This window comes from Kogia breviceps, chromosome 1 (genome assembly GCF_026419965.1).
Source record: "Kogia breviceps isolate mKogBre1 chromosome 1, mKogBre1 haplotype 1, whole genome shotgun sequence".
In the NCBI taxonomy this organism is placed as follows: domain Eukaryota; kingdom Metazoa; phylum Chordata; class Mammalia; order Artiodactyla; family Physeteridae; genus Kogia; species Kogia breviceps.
In genome coordinates, this window is record NC_081310.1 from 58,351,434 (window position 1) to 58,368,506 (window position 17,073).

Genomic DNA, 17,073 nt, shown 5'->3' on the forward strand with positions numbered 1-17,073 from the left:
ATAAATAAATAAATAGATAAATTTAAAAACAGAGAAAGAAAAAAGAAAACCAGAGAGGACCAGGATGAAGTGGGGCGGTGGGCAGGGGCCAGGCCGTGCAAGACTGTGTCTAGGAATGGAGAGTTTTTATAAAACCATTGAAGGGTTTTATGGGAGAAGAAAAAAAAAAAAGTCCACCCACCTGGAGGTCTAACAGAACAGATAAGAAAAGGAGAGAGTTGGAGACAGTGAACATGGCTATGAAGGCAATGAATTAAATGGTGTGATACGATGGGGAGGGGTGGTCAGGGGTAGCCTTTATAAGAAGGTAGCATCCTTTTGGCATTCAAGACCCAAATAGCAAGACGTGAGCGGCAGGCATGCCCAGCTCACGATGGAGGCCAAGTCACAACTCTCCAGAGATGCCAAACTAAACAACAAGCCGGGTCAAGGGGTGAGGGGCAAGACCTTGACCTTGTTAATGAGGGTCTGGGTACCTGCACTCATCAAGGGTTTTTTTTTTCCTTTTTCCTTTCTTTTTAATTTTTGGGTGGGGGGCGTGGGGCTCACAAAGAGGCTGTCTGTGAATCGTGAGTCAAGATCTGGGCTTAAATCCCTGCTCCATCCTCTATGTGTGACCTCGGGCACCTGTCACACCTCTCAGAGCCTCAGTCTCCTCCAAGGTAAAATGGGGACCCCATGACACCCATGGGGCAGGGAGGTTGAGAGGAGTTGATGAGCTTGTGTGTGTAAAGGGCTGATCCCAGTGCCTGGCCCTGGGTCCCAGCTCTGAAAACAGCACTGAAATTCTGATAACCCTGTAAGTTGTCAGAGCTGGAAGGGACTCAGAGAGTGGGGCCAGCCCCATCCTTTTGCATATGAAGACAGAGAGGGGAGCAGCCTGCCCAAGGCCACACAGCAACTGCACTGTCAGTAGCTGCATCACTGCCAGCCTCTCCCTATGGCCTAGAACCAGCCTGCTTCCAGAAAGGCCCTCTGGCTTCCTCCCCTCCCTCCTTCCCCCTTCCTCTCCCTGTGGCCTCTGATGATGATCATGGGCCAGGGAGGGATCTTAGGCATCATGGCTGCCTGAGCTTCCATCTGTGGTTTCACTCAGACCAGGTGTGCCAGGCCCACAGACCTCATCTGTGATTCTAAACCCATTCTGAACCAGTTCTAAACTACCTCAGGGCTGGCTGGTTGTGGAAGAAGGGGAGGGCTGCGTAAGGGATCAAAAAGTTCTGGGCTCTGAAGGTTGGGATCAAATCCCAGTTCTTACACTTCTCAGCTGTGTGCCCTTGGACAAGTTGACCTTCTGAACCTCAGTTTCCTCATGTATGAAATGGGGTTACACCTGAGGGCACTTCTCCAGGGTTTTTCTGATAGGAGCACTAATCCCATTCCTGAGGGCTGCACCTGCATGACCTAATCACCTCACAAAGGTCTCACCTCCTAATACCATCACACTGGCGATTAGTTTCCACATGAATTTGGGTGGTGGTGGGGGGGGGTGGGGGGGAGACCCAAACATTCAATCTTTTACAAGGACCCAGAGCTGATTTCTCCTCTCCCCTAAGGCACACCAAGGCGACAACATTTAAAAGGAAAGGAAACCACGGTGCGGAGACCCCAGAGACGGAGACCCTCCTGCAGCAACAAGGGGGCAAGAGGGGCCCACTGCTGAGGGCCATCTGGCAGGTGGGCCGCTCCACCTTCCTCCTGGGGACCCTCAGCCTCATCATCAGTGATGTCTTCAGGTTCACGGTGCCCAAGCTCCTCAGGTGGGTCCAGGCCTTGGGTGCCTCGCTGAGGCTGGTGGTCCCATTAACGGCGTCCTTCCAGGACCAGGGGACCTTCAGCCCTCCTCCTGCCTCTGCCTAGACCTCTGGTGCTCAGGGCACTGAGGGTGGGTGAAAAGGATACTCAGGAAGGACCACTTAAACAAGAAAGTGAGTGACCTTGGGGAGGGAAAACGAGTGAATTCTAGCCTGACTCTATCCGTTTGCTTTTGCTATACAACAAAGCCCCTCAAAAGTGAGGGGCTTAGGGCTTCCCTGGTGGCGCAGTGGTTGAGAGTCCGCCTGCCGATGCAGGGGACACGGGTTCGTGCCCCGGTCCGGGAAGATCCCACATGCCGCGGAGCGGCTGGGCCCGTGAGCCGTGGCCACTGAGCCTGCGCGTCCGGAGCCTGTGCTCTGCAACGGGAGAGGCCACAGCAGTGAGAGGCCTGCATATCTCAAAAAAAAAAAAAAAAAAAAAAGTGAGGGACTTAAAGCCACTTCTTTAGCTCATGATCCTGTGGGTCAGCAATTCAAGCTGGCTTCAGCTGGGTGATTCTTCTTTTCTTGGCTGGGTTCACTCATCTGTCTGCAGTCACCTGTGGGGCTGGCTGGGGACTGGCTGGTCCAAGACAGTCCCAGCTGGGATATCTTGTCTCTGCTTCGGTGGTCTCTCATCCTCAAAAGGCTAAATCCGGCTTGTTCACAGGGCCATTTGGCAGGATTCCAAGACAAAGCAAAAGTTGCATTTTCTCGTGAGGCCAAAGCTGGTTGCACAGCCAGCCCAGATTCAAGAGGTGGCATGTTAGTGTGTTAGGGCTGCCATAACAAAGCACTACAAACTGGGTGACTTTAAACAACAGAAATTTTTTTCTGGTGCTTATCTTTTCTACTGTTCTTTCTTTTCTTTTTTAATTGAAGTACAGTTGATTTACAATGTTGTGTCAGTTTCAGGTATACAGCAAAGCGATTCAGTTATATTGTACGTACATATGTCAATATATTCTTTTTCAGGTTCTTTTCCCTTATAGCTTATTACAAAATATTGAGTAAAGTTCCCTGTGCTATACAGTAGGTCCTTGTTGGTTATCTATTTTATAATAGTAGTGTATATATGTTAATCCCAAACTCCTAATTTATCCCCACCCCTTTTCTCTTTGGTAACCATGAGTTTCTCTTCTATGTCTATGGGTCTATTTCTGTTTTGTATATAAGTTCATTTGTATCATTTTTTTTAGATTTCACATATAAGTGACATCATATGATATTTGTCTTTCTCTGACTTACTTCATTTAGTATGATAATATCTAGGTCCATCCATGTTGCTGCAAATGGCACTATTTCATTCTTTTTTATGGCTGAGTAATATTCCATTGCATACCTATACCACATCTTCTTTATCCATTCAGTGGACCTGGAGGTTGCTTCCATGTCTTGGCTATTATTGTAAATAGAACTGCAGTAAACACTGGGATGCATGTTTCTTTTCAAACTAGAGTTTTCTCCAGATATATGCCCAGGAGTGGGATTGCTGGATCATAGGTCAACTCCATTTTTAGTTGTTTAAGGAACCTCCGTATACTGTTCTCCATAGTGGCTGCCCCAATTTACATTTCCACCAACAGTGTAGGAGGGTTCCCTTTTCTCCACACCCTCTCCAGCATTTATTATTTGTAGACTTTCTGATGATGGCTATTCTGACCGGTGTGAGGTGATACCTCATTACAGTTTTGATTTGCAGTCCTCTAATAATTAGCGATATTGAGCATCTTTTCATGTGCGTTTTGGCCATCTGTATGTCTTCTTTGAAGAAATGTCTATTTAGGTCTCTGCCCATTTTTCAATTGGGTTGTTTTTTTGATATTGAGCTGTATGAGCTGTTTGTATGTTTTGGAGATTAATCCCTTCTCGGTCACATCGTTTGCAAATATTTTCTCCCATTCTGTAGGTTGTCTTTTCGTTGTGTTTATGGTTTCCTTTGCTGTGCAAAAGATTTTAAGTTTAATTAGGTCCCATTTAAACAACAGAAGTTTTTGTCCTCACGTTACTGGAGGCTAGATGTCCAAGATCAGTGTTGTTTCTTCTGAGGGCTCTCTCCTTGCCCAGACAGCTGCCTTGTCGCTGTGTCCTCACGTGGTTTTTCCTCTGAGCACATGCACCCCTGGTGTCTCCTTATGTGTCCAAATTTCCTCTTCTTACAGGGACACCAGTTGTATTGGATTAAGGCCCATCCTAACGGCCTCATTTTAACTGAATCACCTCTTTAAAGGTCCTATTTTCAAATACACAGTCGTATTCTGAGGTACTGGGGGTTTGGACTTTAACATATAAATTTTGTGACGACACAGTTCAGCCCATAACAGGTGGCAGTAAAAACTTCACCTGTTGATTGGTGGAGACGCAAGTCACGCTGAAAATGAGTGTGGACAGTGGGGGAAATGATTGCAACCATTTTTGTAGAAAACAAAAAAGAACCCCATACTGTCTGGTCCTCCAGACCTGGCCAGGCTTAGGCAGAGGCAATAGCCATGGGTGCCCTTTCTCACCAGCCTCTTCCTGGAGTTTATTGGTGACCCCAAGACCCCGGCCTGGAAGGGCTGTCTTCTCGCCATGCTGATGTTCCTCTCTGCCTGCCTGCAAACACTGTTCGAGCAGCAGCACATGTACAGACTCAAGGTGCTACAGATGAGGCTGCGAATGGCCATCATGGGCCTGGTGTACAGAAAGGTGAGCCCCGGGGGAGAGGCGTGGCCTTTCCTCTCTCTCCATCCTGTCCCAATTCACAGACAAATGTTCCAGCCAAGAAGTGGAATGTTCCTGAACCGTTACTGTCATCAGTGCCTAAAACCACACTCATTCATCACTTTACTCATGTTTGCCCACACCACACCCTCACCTTCTTGGCTATTTCTGTAAGGCTTGCGTGATCTGACCCTGGCACCTCTTCTAGCTGATTACATCACACACTTCCTTCACACTTCTTTCACTTTCCTCCGGCCCCACAGGTCTTCTTTCATTTCCTCAAGCACGCCAAACAATCTCCCACCTCAGGGCCTTTGCACTTGCTGTTCCCACTGCCTGGGCACCCTTTCCACAACTCTTCATGTAGTGAACACTCACCCCCCTGAGGATAAATAAAGGGCTAACCAACGGGCTCTGTGGAAACTGGATAAAGGTGGACTGTCAGCTATTTTACCCGGTAACACTGCTTACAATTAAAATGACCCCTGACCCCTTGGTAAATTGCATCTGGGCTGAAAGTTCTGCCAATGAACTATGATACCCGGAGGGAAGCCATAGCATTGGGCTTGGGCTTCTCTCTGCAGTGATTCTTGTCCCCTTGGGGGACCTTGGAACCGAAACCTGTGAGGCTGCTGCTCTAAGAGATGTTGGCCCCTCTGGGGTCTGGAGCATCTGAGCAAGGCAGTCCTGTGTAAGCCCCTTTCTCTCACACCTGAGCTGTCACTTGGGAAAGAAGGGGGCAAAGGGATCAGCTCCTGGGTGGCCGTGTAGCTCCTGAATTTCAGGCCACATCCCCCTGAGCACACTGGAGCTGGTGTGGCCTGTCCGGTCTCGGGAGTCCACACATGGAGCTGAGGCTGCAGGAAGATGACCCGAAGGCTTTGCTCTTCCCATCCCCACCCTTGGGGCAGCCGCCTTCATCACCTGATGAGGTCATACCCCTCCACTCTGCCCTCTGGGCTGCTTCTGTTTTAACTGTGTCTTCTTACTTTCTGTATCTGGTGCTTTGACATCTGGGGTCTTGCTGACCCTGGAGGGACTGCCCCTCTGTCCCTCCCAGGATCAGCCAGTTCCCAGAGATGCTAAGAGACTCATCTGAAAGCATCTCTTTCACATGCAAGCCAACCAATCCAGAGCTCACACCCCAACTGCCTCCTTTTTGGGCCCTAACACTCTAGGCCACTATCCCCTGCCTTAATCGCCCCGGGGCAGGGTACCAGACAATGAGGCCCAGCTCCTATGCCTAGAGCCCGGTGGAATTATTCAAACTAGCCAATCCTAAACCTGCTTACCCTGCCTGACCTTCCCATGAAAACCACAACAAGCTCTTGCCTGTGGTCCCCCCAACCCTGCAGCATCCTGGTGCTTCCCCAGTGGCCCCCTCATAGCGTGGGGTGCCCCCTCCTCTTGAGATCTGTGAGTATAATAAACCCTCTTGTCAAGGGCAGTCTTCTCTGATCTGTGGGCTTGCCGTGCCTGAATAATGATAAAAACCTATATTTGAAAACACTTCTTCATGGCACTCATCATAATTACTATTAAAGGATGAACTATGTAAATCTTTATTTAATTTTGTCCCCCAGCTCAAACTCCACTCCGAAGAGAGCAAGTGCCCTGCCTCTTGATCACAGTACTCACCTCAGAGTGAGGCCCAGAGCAGGTGCTCGGTAAAGATTTGAAGATTTTTTTTTCAGATTTCTACACTCAATCATTGCCAGCTCACCACTTCACCCCCTCACTTCTTCCCTGACACACTCAGCAGAGAGAGAGAGGGGACTGCAAGTAGAACGTAGCATTCAACAGGTTGGAAGGGGTCCACTGTGACCCCAGAGTTAGGGCAAATTTGGGGCTGCCAGAAAACCAGCTTGGTGTCTGAGAGGCACACTGAATGCCTGCAGGGGTCAGTCTAACACCCTGTCTAGCCCATGTCGTGCCTCTGTCATCCTGGATTCCAATCCTGGCCCAGTCACTTAGGAGCCCTCTGGCTTTGGGCAAATTGGTCAATTTCTCTGTGCCTCAGTTTCCTTAGCTGTGAAATGGGGTTAATAATTCTGCATCTCACTGATTCTAGTCTCACGTTTTTTTTCTCTTTTTAACTTCTGAAATCAAGATGTTTTAATTTAGTTGGCATTGATGTTTTTTCCCATAGTGATACAAAAGTAGAGATTACTTTATCCACAGTGTTTTAGATTGAATGAAATATGGCAGTACCCGCTCCATACAGTTGTCTGATGTGCCCCATCACGGAAAATGGTGAAACTGTTAATTTATTGAGCACAGTGCCTAGGCTGTAGCGCTCAGCAGATGACCACCATTATCAGCATTATCACCATTATCAACTATTGCTTTCACCACTCGCTAGTAGTATGTTATTAATTGTTATTAGTCCAGTGCTTTAGGGGTTTCAGGGTATTTTCATTTTTGTCTTCTCCCTGGAGTCTCACAATGGGAGGTTAGCTGAGGAGATTTTATTAGCCCACTTTGCAGGTGAGTGAACTGAGGCTCAGATGGTAAAGAAATCTGCCTCAGCCAGCAGGGGCAGCACAGCTTAGACCCCGGCCTGCTGGGTGGCTGTTCTCTTGCTCGGTCCAAGCCATGGGCCTCCCTCCCTCCTGGGCCCTTCCTCCCTCGTGGTCCTCCCTAACTGCCCCTCACCCCCTCCTTCCCTCCCTCCTGACTCAGGTCTCCATCTTCTGCCCCTCCCAGGTCCTGGCTCTGTCCAGCAGCTCCAGAAAGGCCAGCGCAGTGGGGGACGTGGTCAACCTGGTGTCTGTGGATGTGCAGCGGCTGACTGAGAGCATCACCTACCTCAACGGGCTGTGGCTGCCGCTCATCTGGATCATCATCTGCTTTCTCTACCTCTGGCAGGTGTTCTGGGGCAGAGAGAGCTGGGATTTGAGTTGAATCTTCCTCACCCCCCCTCCCCCTCCTCCTCCTCGTCCTCCCCCTCCTCCTCCTCCTCCTCCTTCCTCTCCTCCTCCGGCTCCTCCTCCTCAATCCTATCTCCATCTGCACACTGCGGGCTGATGTAATGGGCAAAGACTTAGACGAGGATGACCTTCACTTCACCTTGGGCTGGATGCTCACCTCTCAGGGCCTCAGTTTCCTCATCTGTATGATGATGATGGTGATGACATTGGCACTTTTTGGGTGTGATATCGGGGTAACAAGTGAGCAGATTAGGCATGTTTTGAAGTTACCAGTAATGGTAGGGCACCATCACCACCACCACTACCAACAACAAAAAAAAGGGAAAGAAAATTTAGGGGAAAGAATTTACTACTTGGTTTTCAAAAAGCATTAAGTCGCCAACCAGGCCAAAAAAAAAAAAAAAAATCAGAACTTTTTCTAACTTTCTTATATCTGTTTTGTGGTGCAGGATTTTCTTTTTTCTTTTTAATTAAAATCACAGACTTTGTAGTGGGACTGCCTGGGTTCGAAACCTGCTTTCAGCACTTGCTAGTTGTAAAACCTTCCAGTAAGTAACTTAGCCTCTCCGTGCGTCATTTCCTCATTGGCAAAGTGAGGACTGTAATTAACCGAAGAGCCCCAGCCCTTGAGTTGCTGAGGAATTAAATGAGCTAATACCTGTGAAGCACTTAGATAGCATCTGGGACACAGCTATACCCTATAGGTGTTTAATTGTCTTGTTGGTTATGCATGGGGGTGGGGCAGTTCATTTGAAGATCTTCTTCAGCTCTGCTCCATGAGGGCTGGTTCCAGGCTCACAGACTTTTCTGTAAAGGAGCAGATTGTAGATATTTTAGACGTTAGGGGCCATAGGGTCTCTCTCAAAACTATTTAACTCTTCCCTTCTAGTGCACAAGCAGCCACAGGCAATACTAATCAAACAGGCCTGGTGGTGTTCCAATAAAATTGCTTATGGACGCTGAAGTTTGAATTTCATGTAATTTACACATATCATGAAATCATCTTCGTTTGATTTTCTTCAATCATTTTAAAATGTAAGAACGATAAACAATCTTTGTATGGCTTGAGGTCGGCATATAAACAGGTGGAGAGATCTGGCCCATGTGCTGTGTTTCACAGGCCCCTGGGTGAGTGTATCAACGGCATATTGATTGTGAGTGAGTGTGGAATGCTCCAGAATACCAGCTGTGTGTTATCATCATTATTGTACCTCTGCTACTGCCCCAGTGTCCCCACAATAAGGGCTTGGGGCCTGGACACTTTTGGACTTGCTACCTTGCAGTCTAGGACCTAGCATACAGAGGGTGCTCAGCAAGTGCATAACTGTTGGCTGTTATTATTAGAGAGAAAGGGAGGAAGGACACTGGGGAAAATGCAGGGCAGTTAAACAGGCCGACCCGTGACTCAAGTGAAACTGCAGACAACACACCCATCACTTTCCCTGACTCTTGGCAGGTGGTCCTAACATCAGAAAGTCACCATGAGACCCTGGTAAAGGGGGAGCGGTAGGAATTGGGGTTGCTACAGTTAGCATTTGTAGCATTTTTGCCAGAGAGAGTGTATTTAATCTTCTGTTCACATTCCTTCGACTATTCTCCCAGCCCCGGCTGTAGGCAGGTGTTTGCCTTCTGGGCACCTGTCCATTTGGGCACTGGGAGGCGCAGTTGCGGCATAAATGAAACACTGGCTTGCTAGGGTGTCAAGATTAGAAACTAAACATTCTTAGGGGCTGAGAGCTGAAAATGAGGCCCACAGACTGAAGAGTGGGGTGGGGCTCGTCTAGAGAATGGACTCAAATGACGTCAGGAGGAATCTCACATTACAGCCACTTAAAAATCATTTACCCTACTCTCCACCTCCACATTTTCCAGATAGAGAAATGAAAGAGGGAGGGAAGATAACTGTCCCAAGTCACAGAGCTGGGGGGTAGGGCTGCCAGACAAAATACAGGATGTCCAGTTAAAGATGAATTTCAGATAAACAGAAGAATTTTTATTATAAGTATATCCCAAACATGACATGGGATATACTTATACTAAAAACTTATTTGCTGTTTATCTGAAATGAAAATGTCACTGGGCAGGCAGTTTAATATATTTATTTGCTAAATCTGGCAACCCTTGTCAGGGGATAATCATTGATTGTATGACACCAGCACTCACTACAGGCAGAGTGGGAATAGCTCCATTTCCATTTAATGTGAGCAACTGCAGCTTAGGGAGGGTCAGTAACTTGCCCAAGGCCACACCAGTGTGTGTAAAGTCAGCGTTTGAACCCAGATCCCGATTCCAGAGTCTGTCTTCACCGTTCTAGCCAGGCGCTGCCCATCTACGTGCATGACCCGTCTTGACTGTGACCCTGCCCCCATTCCATTTTGTGAGGTGCATCACTCCCCCTCTCTCCCATCCCTAACGAAGATGGACTCCATCTTCCACAGGTATTTCCATCTGAGGAGCCCATGAGTCCTGGTCTCTATAACCTGGTAGCTGCCCTCATTGGACTCTCTGACACCTCCCTGCCTTAGGGCCCAAGTCTGAGCCTCCCCCCACCCCCGTAATGACAGCTGGGCTTCTGGAATTGTCTCGTGACATCCTGCCCTTTGTCTCAAGCTTCTAGGACCCTCGGCCCTCGCCGCCATCGCTATCGTCCTGAGCCTTCTCCCTCTGAATTTCTTAATCACCAAGAAGAGGAACCACCATCAGATTTGGTATGGAGAAACCCTTCTGAGTAGGGCATTCCAAAGTTTAATTAGTGGCTGCAGGAGGACTGGACGCTGGGTGTTCCAGGAGTGGACGCTGGAATTCCAGGTGGGAGCCTGTTTACGGCTGCAGCGCGGGTCATGCCAGAGGCTAGAGGTAGAAGCCAGGGAGCCAGACACAGCTCAGGGGTGGTCTGGATGCTCTCGAGAGAAGGCCAGCTAAGAGCTGTGAGCTCACTGAAGTCCGATAACCGGCTCCCAGCCCCCACCCCTCCCTCCGCTCAGTCTAGTAAAATTGATGCTCATCTCTGTAGTTTTGGAACATGATGGTAAGAATGCTGGTGCCTCGGGTTCTTGTGCCGGTCCTGTCTCAGGCTTGTTGGCTTGCCTCCTTCCCGTGCCCCGGACAGGGCTTTGCGTAAAGAAGTGGGCTGGTGGATGACTGTTCTGCAAAGATCCCATGTGCGACTGGAGCAGGTTACCTTCTCTGAACCTCAGTGTTCTTACCTGGAAAGTAGGCATATCGTTCCTTCTTTTCCTAATAACCAAACCAGCGTTCTTGTACTTTACCTTAAATAAATGTAATTTAAAGATGCCAAACCTGGGCTTCCCTGGTGGCGCAGTGGTTGAGAATCCGCCTGCCGATGCAGGGGATACGGGTTCGTGCCCTGGTCCGGGAAGATCCCACATGCCGCGGAGCGGCTGGGCCCGTGAGCCATGGCCGCTGAGCCTGCGCGTCCGGAGCCTGTGCCCCGCAACGGGAGAGGCCACAACAGTGAGAGGCCCGCGTACCACAAAAAAAAAAAAAAAAAAAAAAAAAAAAAAAAAAAAAAAAAGATGCCAAACCTTTCGGACATCACCTTTGTGCATAAAGAAAAGTGAAAAATAGAGAAAGGCATTGGCAATAACTCCATCACAACTGCCGCGATGCTGATTTCAGAGTTAGTAAAATGTGAAAAATACACCACCTGTGTACCTACCATCTTGCCTAAGAGACGGAGCGATTCCCAGCAGCACTGACAGGCTTGTGTCAACCTCCTTGACCTAGCCTTTCCACCCTAGAGAAAACTGTCCCGAATTTTGTGTTTACTCTTCCCTCACGTTTAGCTACAGTTGTTTTTAAAACATGTACCCTATGCAATACATTGTTTGAGCTTGTTTCAGTATGGTTCCGGAAGTGGAATTGTATCCCATTCTTTCGATGTTTTTAAAAATCAGGAGAAGTTGATCTATGCTAATGTGTGTAGCTCATTTATTTTTCACTATTGAATATTGCACTCACTTCATAGTCTGCTGTATTAATTCTGTTGATGGAAATGTGGGCTGTTTCCTGTGTTTTGCTGTTAAGTTATTTTTGCTATACACATTCTCACAGTTGTTCCTTAGAACATGTGTGTTTCTCCAGGGTATATACCTGGGAAGGGAACGGCTAAGTCTAGGTGAGAGTGCTTGCTGTTCTGATTGCTAGCCACTACTGCTGCCCTTATTTCTGTCCACTGAATAGCCCGAGGGGACATGCGTCCCTGTTCTTGCTTTGTTTACAGGCCTTCAGAGGGAATAAGCGTTTATAAAAAACAATACGGCCATAGTGAAGGAGAGCTTCCCAGGCCATAGTCTGACTTTCCACCATGGCTGTGGGGGGGGGCAAAGCCAGAAAGGAGTGGAGGCCAGATGGAGCACCGCTGTTGGCGCTGAGCATGTGTGTGAGGTGGGGCTGCGCTTGACTGGACACTGGGTCTCAGACTGTGGCGCAGCTGACCTCCCAGAATCCACTGTGAGGCTCCGTCTGGGCTTCGGGACCTAGAAAGTCAGACAGAACACGGCATGCATTCTCAGATTTTTATTTCAATTTCCGTAGGAAGCTGCAATGGGCTCTCCAGGGGTATTTCCCTGAGCCCTGGTTCCCTTTGCAGCTCCCAGCTCTAGGTCCTTCAACGGTCGCTGGCTCCGTGGTCTCAGATGTCACACCACCAGTGATTTCCAGGCCCTGGCCACTCTCTGCTGTCTCTGTGATGGCCTCCATTCGGGTCCCTTCCACTGCCTTCGGCGGGATGCTCACATATTCCTCGCGTGATGAGGCCACACTGTCTTTGTCGTAAGCTTGGCTCTGACATTCCTGAAGAAAGAGCCGATCCTGCTGAGTCTCTTGGTGATGGAACCTGAACTTGCTGTAGGTAAGCTCCTGCCCGATTTGTGCGAGGTCCTGGACTCGTTGGTGATGGGAGCACGGCTGATGGCTTTGTGAGCAGTGCCCTGCTTGTTGTCCCCCGGGCTGCCGTGGCCTTTCTCCTTTTGGTCGTCTCTAGTGGCTCTCCGGCTGCCTGAGCCCGGGCCGGCTGCTTTTTGGATGGTCTTGTTCCCCGCAGTGCCCCCAGTGGCTGTGTTGGTTTTACTTGCTCCTGGACCCTTGCTGGCTGTGGCTGCTATGGCCGTGCTCTGCTCTTCGGGGGCAGGAGACTGGATCTCTGCCACGCTCAAAGCACCCGCTGCGGTGCCGCCTGCCACCCCTGCTGTCTCCACCTTTGTCGTTGCCCGCGATGCTGACTCTTTGTCAAGCACTGTAGGTTTTGCTTTGGCAGTGGCCACATCGGACATGGTATCGGGCTTGTGGGAGTCCAGTTGGATCCCCTCCCCGCCAGCAAAAGCTGCAGACCCGACCGCGGCCACCTCAGAGGGCGTGTGGAGGCTCCTGATGCTCACCTGGTCCTCATCCCACTCTCCTTGGAAATCCTCCACTGCCGGGCTCCTCCCGTCCTCCTCCTCCTCCTCGAACAGAGTCCTGCAGATCATGTCCCCGGCTGGAACAGCGTAGGTGCGGCTGTGACCGTCCAATGGTGGTCGCAGGAGGTAAATCAGCTCTTCCCAGTAGGCGAAGAGGTCTTCCTGCGCGTCCAGAGGGGCACACAGCTGCAGGTAGAAGGAGCGGCCAGTGGCAAACTTCACGCGCAGCTGTCGTTTGTCACGATCGTGCGTGGAGATCCTCACAAACTTCAAGGGAAGGAGCCTGGTGAGCTCTAAGGTCTTGGCAACCTTGTGGCTCTTCCCCTTGGTGGGCTGGCTGTGCTCAGCGTGCTGTTCACAGCCGGTGGCCCGTCGGGCCAGCAGCATGATGTCTGGGAGTGGGAGGACGGGGCTGGTGGATGCGATGCCCACGGTCACCGTGCAGTCACAGTTGTGCACGTCAATCACGTGTCCCCTCTTCGTGATCTGGATAAAGTCGCTCTCGAATATCGGCGCGTATTTGAATATGTCGTATTCGCCGTTGTACAGTTGCTGCTGCAGCTCCCCCATGGTGCTTCTGAACAGGCCCAGCCCGGTGCTGCTCTGGGCCGTGTGATACGGGAGCAGAGAGTCCCCACTCATGGCTGTCTTCGATCACTGCCAGGCAGCGTGGTTAAGGCGGGCCCCTGGCTCTTCCCTCCCTCGGCCTAATGGGCCGAAGAGCAGAGCGAGCTGCGGTGCTCCTGCGTCCCGCAGGCGGCCTTATGGCAGGTCTTCCAAGCCCAGCCCACAGGCCCCCACCTTTGCCTCAGGGTCTCCCAGAGGCAGGGGTGTGGGTAGGGGCACCGATGGTCACAGCGGGGACTCTGTAGGGCGGCTGGACCCCAGGCTGAATCTCTTCAAGTGTGTAGAGAGGTATGGTAGGCTCCCCCTCGGCCTCAGCTCACTTCCGCTTCTGGGTTTTTATCTCCCCAAGCGGCTGTGAACGTCAGTCCTAGTGAGAGAAGTAACCACTTTCTCGGCCTAAGGCCCTGGCACAGCCTATTTATCCTCTGATGCCCTTTGTGACCTATCACTGTCACATAGCCCTTTGCCTCATCCCCCAGCTGCCCCGCCCCGCCCGCCCAGTGCAGGGCCCCCATCCTCTCCCAAACGCGCCATTGCCCCCGCGGAGGACAGGCCCATGCTTCCAGCGACTGAGGTGGCTACTAGAATAAAAATGTCTTCAACTGGGAAAATTTTGTGTGGGTCCTTTTTCTTTTCCTCCCCCAGATTTAGCTACTGGATGAAATCTATAGGAATGTATGATGATGGGCTAAATTTGAACCATTTAAGCCCATGGTTTAATTGTATCGAATAACGTAGAGCTGGCAGTGGCGATCCTTAGTCTGTCCTTTCATAAAATCTCAGTAAACATCGATGGTGATTTTTAATAATAACATTAAAAATTGGTAGGAGGAGGCAAGAAAAGATAGAGACAGACAGAAGACTACATTAACTATTTAGGGGTTCTGGCTGCTAAGATCAGGAAAGGAACCTCAGATCCAGAACTGCCCTCCAAGCCCAGAAACCGTGAGGTCTCACCAAAGATTTCTCTTCTTGTTTTTTTTTTTTTTTTCCACTGCGTTGGGTCTTTGTTGGTGCACGAAGGCTTTTTCTAGTTGCGGCAAGCGGGGGCTACCCTTCATTGTGGTGTGCAGGCTTCTCATTGTGGTGGCTTCTCTTGTGGCAGAGCACGGGCTCTAGGTGTGCATGCTTCAGTAGTTGCAGCACGCGGGTTCTCGGGTAGGTGGGCTTCAGTCATTGTGGCGCGTGGGCTCAGTAGTTGTGGCTCCTGGGCTCTAGAGCGCAGGCTCAGTAGGTGTGGTGCACGGGCTGAGTTGCTCCACGGCGTGTGGGATCTTCCCCGACCAGGGATCGAACCCCATGTCCCCTGCATTGGCGGGTGGGTTCTTAATCACTGTGCCACCAGGGAAGTCCTCACCAGAGATTTCTATGAGACTTCTCTCCTGGACAGTTGCACGTGCAAGCCCCTTACCTGACTGAGTGAGATGGGTTGTAGTTTTTTATGCTCAGCAAAGCCTAAGTACATCAATGCCCACGTGGGAAGTCCTCAGTCATCTTTCAACTGCCCGTTCAAATGGTACCTCCTTTGAGGAGCCTCCCCTGAATTACCTAATCGAACCTATTCTTCCTTCCTCTGTGCTATTGTAGAATCTCATATGTGTCTCTTTTACAGCATTAATCTTATTTTATTCAATTTTAGATTTACTGTATTATTTTTAAAATTTCATATTAATTTAGAATTATCTTGTCATTGTCTAGAAACCACAGTTGTCTTCAAATATGGTTGCATTAAATTTATAGGTCAATTTGGGGAGAATTGACATTTGATAATCTTAAACCTTCTAATCCATGCGGGTGATACTATCTAGTCTTTTATTTAAACATTTTAAATATCTCTCGGCTTATACAATGTATTATAAAAATTCACTGTAGATGTGCTGCACATCTTCCAGTAAATTTATCCCTAAATATTTGATGCTTTCTGATATTATTGTCAATGGGATTTGTAAGATTGTAATTTTCCAGTTGTTCGTGCTGGTTTATTGGTTTTTGTGTGTTGATCATGTGTCCTTTCACCTTGCTAAATTCACTTACTAATTCTAGTTTTGGTGTTTTTTTGTTTGTTTTTTTTAAGGATTTCTTGGAATTTTCTCTGTAGACAATGATGCTGCCTGTAAAGAAAGTTTTACTTTTTCCTTTCCAAACTGTGTGACTTTTATTTCATGTTCTTGCTTTATGCATTAGCTAAAGGCTCCAGCCTAGAATTGAATAGATGGGTTAAGAGCAGTTATCTTTTCATTGTTCCCTCTCTCAGGGGAAATCTTCAATCTTTCACCATAAAGTATGTTGTTAGCTGTAGTTTTATTTCAGAGTTGCCTTTTGTCAAGTTTAAGAAATTCACTTCTAGTTTTAGTTTTCTGGGCATTTTTATCGTGCAGGATTATTGGTGTTTTTCAAATGCTTTTTCTGCATCTATTGAGCTGAATACTTGATTTCTTTTTTTTTTTTTTTTTTTCGGTACGCGGGCCTCTCACCGCTGTGGCCTCTCCTATTGCGGAGCACAGGCTCCGGACGCGCAGGCTCAGCGGCCATGGCCCACGGGCCCAGCCGCTTCGCGGCATGTGGGATCTTCCCGGACCGGGACACGAACCCGCGTCCCCTGCATCGGCAGGCGTACTCTCAACCACTGCGCCACCAGGGACGCCCTGATTACTTGATTTTTAATCCTTCATTCTGTTAATGTGGTCAAGTACACTGATTGTTGTTTAGATGCTGAGTTGGCCATTCACTCCTGGGAAACCCCATGTGGTCGTGGTGCATTATTTGAACATATTGCTGGATTCAACTGGCCAGAATTTTGTCAGGAATTTTTGTATCTGTATTTATGAACGATGCCGGTCTGTGATGTTTTTCTTGAAGTGTTTTTGCCAGAATTGATATAAAAGCTTGTTTTTAATTAAAATTTATTTTTTAATCAAACATATACATAATTTAAAATCATCAGATAGTGCTAGAAGGCTGATGGAGTAAGTAGCATTAGTTTCAACTACAGATAATTTGGAACGCCAAAGATTTGCACTTAAACAAGATATATATGTATTCTCATTTAAAAGCAGTCTGAAAGGAAGGGAGTCAAGCTGGTATGGCAGCTCCACTGTGTCATCAGAGACCTAGGCTCATTGTCTTTTCCTGGTTATCCTTAGGGTCACTTCATATTCCAAGATGGCTGCTGGAGCCCCATTCATCAAGTCCATATTCCAGGCCATCAGCAAGAGAAAGGGGAAGGAAAGAGAAAGGTGGTCTGCCTCTCACTTTTACAGAGCCTTCCAGAAGTCCCACATGACCCTTCTAGTTATGTTTCTTTGGCCATCATTGTATCATATGACCACATCTAGTTGCAAGGAATGCAGGGAAGTGTAATCTTTTAGCTAGGTACATTGCCCAGGATTTACTGAGGAAGAAGAGGAGGATGGATACAAACATTATGCTGAGGCAAAAAGGCCAAGACACAAAAAGGGTACACACTGTATGATTCCATTTATCGGAAACTCTGGAAAAGCCAAATCTAATTTCTAGTGACATTACTGATTGCAGGTCAGGACTGAATGGGATGGGGCAAAAAGAAACTTTGGGGAATGATGGAAATGTTCTGTAACT

General features: G+C 48.7%; 1 protein-coding gene across 1 annotated transcript; it reads right to left on the minus strand.

The window, feature by feature from the left end:
• Nucleotides 1-12,495: 12,495 nt before the first annotated feature.
• On the minus strand, nt 12,496-13,491 carry LOC131757195 (Golgi-associated RAB2 interactor protein 4-like; the record flags this gene model as incomplete). The annotated part of the gene is made up of 1 exon (XM_059064485.1): nt 12,496-13,491. A coding segment is annotated over exon 1 (996 nt), but the record flags the coding sequence as incomplete, so codon positions are not given.
• Nucleotides 13,492-17,073: the final 3,582 nt, after the last annotated feature.